The 6,000-nt window shown below is 55.2% G+C and overlaps 2 protein-coding genes across 2 annotated transcripts; both read right to left on the bottom strand.

Moving 5' to 3' along the window:
• Positions 1-110: 110 nt before the first annotated feature.
• CTAM01_04514 (uncharacterized protein) lies at positions 111-518 on the bottom strand (the record flags this gene model as incomplete). The annotated part of the gene is made up of 1 exon (XM_060520544.1): positions 111-518. One exon carries the CDS (start codon positions 516-518, stop codon positions 111-113), a length of 408 nt encoding a protein of 135 aa, XP_060385189.1.
• Positions 519-1,315: 797 nt separating this feature from the next.
• On the bottom strand, positions 1,316-5,280 carry CTAM01_04513 (variant SH3 domain-containing protein; the record flags this gene model as incomplete). Its single annotated transcript, XM_060520543.1, has 2 exons — positions 1,316-5,137; positions 5,206-5,280. The coding sequence occupies 2 exons, from the start codon at positions 5,278-5,280 to the stop codon at positions 1,316-1,318; spliced, it is 3,897 nt and encodes a 1,298-aa protein (XP_060385188.1).
• Positions 5,281-6,000: the final 720 nt, after the last annotated feature.

Here is a 6,000-nt window from a genome sequence, read left to right as displayed (position 1 = left end):
TGGAACGGCGGGGAAGTGGTCATCGCCAAGGCCAAGGCGCTAGCGCTTGGCCTTTTCTACGACACTCGATCACACGAAATGTGGCACCGTTGGGCCGTGGATTAGTCAAGTCAGCGTACGTTATCGGACGTCGGCAGATCCCCGAGCTCAATCTCGCCGTGCTCGTCGCGCACCACAATCTCTGCGGGTCCCATGGCGGACGGCGGCCCGCCGTCAGAGAGGACATCGACATCGAGGCGGAGCGTCTCGCCGCCCCCGACATGACCGTTACCGTTGCCGTGAGTAGCAGCAGCAGTTGAAGAGCTCCCGCCTGGTCCCACTCCTCCCATCGTCGCAGCAGCAGCAGTGGCAGATACAGATCCCGCGCCGACAGTAGAGGCCATGGGCTGCCCCGTCGTTCCCGTTGTCGTAGTCCCCGTCGCTCGCCTCGTAAGTCCCTGGAACAAATTCCGTCGGACCGCTCGTCGCGGGGCGCCGGGCGGTGGTGGTGGTACGGCTCTCGAAGTCCTGTCTGCCATCTTTCTCCCTCGCCTGCTTTTCCGTCTCTTGTTGGAATAGTATGCTGTAATGGCGACAAAGAGTCGCTGATCTCCGATCCTCCTTCCTTGTTTTTTCTGATACTTCCTCTCAGTTATAAAACGTGTAGTTAGGAAGCGTCTTCCTGCTGTTACAACTCAAGGATCTCAATTCGTAAAATAAGACAAGGATGTTGGATGTTGAATCTTCTCAAAAAGGGGGATTGAATATTGAGTCGGCAGGTATGGGGCTCGTAATGTGTAAGCGCAGGTCACCCCTCTGTTTACATTTGGAGGGTGAGGTCGTCCAGGCACCGCAATGCAGTGAGGTTGTTATCGATAAGGGGCAGTGCGGAGTACCAAGAATACAGGCAAACACAGTGCCTCATGTAGCACCTACCTCATCACCTCACCGTGCTCACTTCGCACCTCACTTACACGGTCAAAACATCACGACCTGGAACAACCAAATTGAACATCATTTACTTCATTGACTGCATTTTCGCGTAAGCTTTTTATGTTACAGAACCATCCTAGCCTGGACATGCATGATTCCCATTATGTATCGTACATTAGAAAAACTCCCACAGCCGTGACGAAGACCTCCAACCGATCGATACCCAGTTCCCAAATACACACAAAAAGAAGAAGATAAGAAAAAACCGGTAGAAAAGAAAACGCCGAGATATGCATACCCCGAGCCCACCCAGTCATAACCGCTCAAGTCCCTTTTTTTCGACATTGCCTTCGCGCATTTCAAATCAAACAAAAGACAAACGACGCAGTAAATCGCGGCATGATCATCCCACACATACCCACTCGGCAAAGACGCACCAGCGGGCGGTGCGGTCTGCCAATACCAGCCCCCTCCACACTCCCTTCTCAGAACACTTGATGATGGTCTCCCACGTCCCACCATCACTGAGATCCTCTTCAGCCCCTCTACTGCCGACACTGACTCCTCTGCGCTCCTCTTTCCTCATAAGACGGAGAATTTTGCCGCCAGGAGTCTGAATCGCCAACTTAGCCGGCTTCTTCCCACCGGCAGCTGCTGAACTGAGGTTCGAGCCGCTGGCGCTGGAGGCGGTCATACTCATGGCGGAGCTCGGTCTTATAAAGGGGATTGGGCTTGCGCCTCCAGGATTGGATGACGGTGTCATCACCGAGCCGACCGCGCCCGCAGAGCTGGGATGCTGCCGAATTGCGAAAACAAAAGTGTTGTTCAAAGCCAGACGTTGACATTGAGGCTGAACAACGTAGATATCGTGACGCTGTGCATGAGGCGTCGGGTGCCGCGTCACAAACTCGTACGGAGGGTTCTCGCCCGTATGAATGATGGGCAGCGCGAATGCCACTGGATGAGGAATGTCTTTGATGCTATGCATCAGACCACGCTTGCCGGCATAAATCTTCAAGACTCCCTGGCCCTCATCACCAGGCAGCAAAGCCTTGACGGTGTATCGTTTGGTGCCGTTGAACCACTCCGCTTGAGCCAGCGCTCTCTTTTTCACAACTTCGCCGCTCTCGAATACGTCACCATCGACATCTCTGGTGTAGCCGCGGACTTCGACTTCAGCAGCAATCTCGACGTCAGGTGGAGCGTTGAACTTGACATGTACCATCTCCAGATCCTCGATGCGAGTTGCTGCCGTATTGTAATCGACCATCTCGAGCGTGTTCTTGAAGAAGGGAGGGCAGGCGCAAGGCAAGTTGAGGAGAACTTCATGAGCCTGTGGCGGGCACATGTGTTGTTGAGTGTGGTGTTCAGGGATATGTGTCCAGCAGAGCTCTGTCGGCCGCGTGAGGAACCACCAAAAGTCCGCGGCGCTGTTGCTAGCACTCGAGTAGAGATGCCGCCTGGGATATGAAGGGCTGGCCATGCAGCAGTCAATCATTCGCCAGTCGTTGTCGACCAGAACCGCATTCCACCAGTGATTCGCCCGAGGCATGATATTGTGCTCTGGAATCTCGCCGGGCGTCTTGAGGTACCCGCGGATGACCTCGCACTGGATACCAACGGCGGAGCACATTTCGTACACAATGACCGCATACTCTTCGGCACTCGCTCGCTTTGACTGCAGTACCCTCCGAGTGTCTACTTCGCCTTCAAAGTCCTCTTCCCAGACAAGCTTCTCGGATACCCAAGTAAAAATTGCCCGCAGTCTCTGGACGTCGCTGCGGTATGGTCGACATACATAGGTTGTTGCCAAGCTCTGTGCTGTCGTCGTTGGTGGAAAGCTAGCCACAAACCTCGAGTTCTTGTCCACCTGGGTGAGATTTATTGATTGGTAGTCGATGGGGTCCTCCACAGGCTGACCGTCGGCGCCCTCGTCACCCTCCATGCCTTCGTACAACTCATCGACTGGGTTCAACGCAGGGTAGTCGAGCATTTGGCAGCGATCTTTCCGCTCGTTCCTCTCGTTCTTACTCAGAGAGTTGGATCGATTGACGTCTCTGCGGACCTGAACCCAGTCCACTCCGCTTGCAAGCCCCATTTCCCTGGCTGCTTCCCTACCGAAGCCAGTGCTACCCAAGTTGGTCAAGTTGGATACGCTAGCACCAGCTTGAGCGGCAACATTGGGCATGGATCGAGCAAAAGGCGACGATCTGGGCGAGTCGGCACCCATGGCAATACTACTGCGCCCGGATGCCACCCCGGTCTTGGCTGTGTCGAGGAGCTTCTTGAAGATGTTCCTCTTTGGGGGTTTTGGGGTGACGAGGCCTCCAAGGCCAGCATCTTCATGAAAGCCAGCTTGCGACTTTGGCCGAGATGCTTCTGAGGCGTGACTGCTGTGATATGTAACCCCGGTGAATGGCGTTTCTGGGCGCTCGATATCAGCATCACGCATGCCCAGGGCACTCTGGGCCCGCTTCTGGGTTTTGCGAGCGAAGCTGCCAGCGCTCGTTGCGCTAATAGCGCCGGCTGACGACCCACTCATCAAACTCCTGTCGCTGCTTTGCGTCGTTGAACTCTGATTGCCTGAGGAGGCGCTGGTAGAGTTGGTCTTCGTCGTAAACGTCCTGTTCAGGACGTTGCGGCCAATGTCGTAAGCCGACTTGCGCCCGCGAAGCTTCCTCTCCTCCGGTCCACCCATCGAAGACTTGGGTCTCTCGTATAACTGGCCTTTGGGGGGTGGCTTCGGTGCCTCATCCTCAAGGTCAGCCATACTTGCGCTATGTTGATGCATTTTTTTGAGACGACTTTCCATACGTTCGACGTAGTTACTCAGTTGAGGTAGCTGCTCTTTATCCTCCCGATGTCCGTTATGATAGGATTGGTCTCGTGACGATCCGCCGCTCCAGGTTTCGTACCCTTCGTCCTGTTGTGCTATGCCCATGGATGTCTGTGGTCTTTGGTAAGTGTTCTTTCTCCTAGCGCGGTCATTCACCATATCAAACGACTCGGGCGACCACGGATCCAGTGGCGGCTCTGGTGTCGGATCTCGAGGCATTCCCAGTGCGTCCAGCTGCTCGATCACGCCATCCATTGCCTCTCGCAAAGGCGAGGGAGTCATATGGCTTGCTGATGGCGAAGGTGGAGCTGGGGAGTGATGCCGCTGAGTCTGTATCGGCGATGGCCGATGAGCTTGGTATGAAAGATGAGAGCCGTGCCTGTCCAGAGGAGGATGGCGGTTATCATATGAGGCGCTCGAGTCCTGTCGCACGACATCGAATCGCTTGTCAAAGGAGTTACCCGACCCATGTCGACTGGAAGTAAAGCGGTTTTCGAATGAGCCGTGCGAGTCCTGACGAGAGCTATCGTGCCTGCTGTCGTAGGATATGCTTTGCTTGTGCCGTGAAGCCGCTACATGTCGGTGCGGAGGTGGGGCCGGGGGTGGAGGAGAATCCACCTTTTCTCGTGTGGGAGGACGGTAAGGCTTATAGCTGACTGAGGGAGCCGGTGACGGGCCTCTTGAGTGGAAGTTGTGGGATGGCGGTATGGGAGACGGGCCCCTTTCCGTGTTGTAAGAGTTCTGTCTTGATCCGTGGCCGTGGCCATAGTCGGGGACGGGCGTTCTTTCTCTAGGGGGTATTGGTGTTCTCTCCCTTGGAACGGGTGTTCTTCCTCTTGGCACAGGAGTCCTTCCTCTCGGCATGTACTGCTGTTGCGCGCCATCGTTGAACGAGTTACCCCGCGATACGTAACCGGTTGGGGCTGGCGACGTGTATGCTCGCATTCTAGTCGAGGCGGTTTCATTGAAAGAGTTCTCTCTCGAAAGGAAGGCTTCCGGGGCCGGTGACCGGTCTCTTCTGGTCTGCTCCTCCATTGCACTGTGAATCGACTCTCCAGAATGCCCTCTAGGCCTCGGATTTGGGTTCGTCCGGTACACCTCGGGCTGTTTCGCAGCGGTGTAGTGCGGTGCTTTGGAATAGGCCTCGAAAGGCTTTCGGAAAGTCCTCGACTTTTGAGGTGTGCTTGGACTCGGTGTGTTCTCTGCTGGGAGAGGGCTGGCTGACCTCGTCGTTGGTCTAAAGTTCGCGGGGAGAACCTCGACGAAATTGGAGGGAAACACTCCCACAGTCCTTCTGTCGCGCCATAGTCTTCCTGTCCACCATGAACCATCTCCAGCGTTAAGACATTCGATCAAATCACCCTCGATGAAGCCGAGATCTCGTTTAGACTGCGGGAAGTCAAGTCAGTACTTTGAAAGCCAGTCCTCTCATCGAGGCTCGAATAGCTGCAACAAACCTCTCCGCCCCAAGAGTAGACTGCTCTGCACCAGCACGGGAACCGTGTCGGTAGAGATTGTGGTGCAGGCACCATGTTGAAGATTCGGCAAATGCACCTGCAATCGGGAAGGCTGCTGGTAGGAATGGGACTGTTTGCGTGTTGATGTCGAGTGCCTCAGTGGCTGTTGGCGGAGCGTGGCACTCGGCTCACGCAGTGACAAGTTGATTTGACGCGATTGTGTAAGTTGCAATGAGGTATCGTAACGGTCATGCAAAGGCGTGGACGCGCGCAAAGGCTGTTGGCAAGGAATGATGACAAGATCGAGCTCCCGCAGCGAAGCGAGAGGCAAGCGAGAGAGAGAATTCAAGGCTCGTGGGAATTTTTTTGCAAGCCTCTGGGAGTTTGTTGTTGAGGAATGCAGGTGAGGCTCGCGTGCACGGCGACAATGACCTTGTTTGAGTGGGTAAAGGCAGTTGGTAAATGCGCGAGGTGGGCGTGGGCATGGGAGTTGACGTCGGGTGTGGTGTGGGAGATGGTCAATGTTGGCGGAACAAAGTACAAGTCGGGTGGAAAGTCGATCTGTCGGACACGACTTCCAAGAAGGGGATGCGGTGAATGTCAGCGAAGCCGGGGGTGCGGACCCGGGGCAACTAACAAACAGAGGGGCTCGTTGGCGGGGGGACGTCGGGAGTCTCCAGAGGGGAGTCCAAACACTGGCAACTGGACGCAGTAAGGTAAGGTACCTTGTGTACCTGTAAATCAGGGCCTAGGCTTACCTTACCTTACACAGTACATTAGGTATGTATGTACTTG

The sequence above is a fragment of the Colletotrichum tamarilloi genome, assembly GCF_030869305.1.
Source record: "Colletotrichum tamarilloi strain Tom-12 chromosome Unknown Scaffold_10.1, whole genome shotgun sequence".
NCBI classification, from domain to species: Eukaryota; Fungi; Ascomycota; class Sordariomycetes; order Glomerellales; family Glomerellaceae; genus Colletotrichum; species Colletotrichum tamarilloi.
The sequence above is the reverse complement of the archived record's forward strand: the minus strand, read 5'-3'. Positions and strand labels throughout refer to the sequence as shown.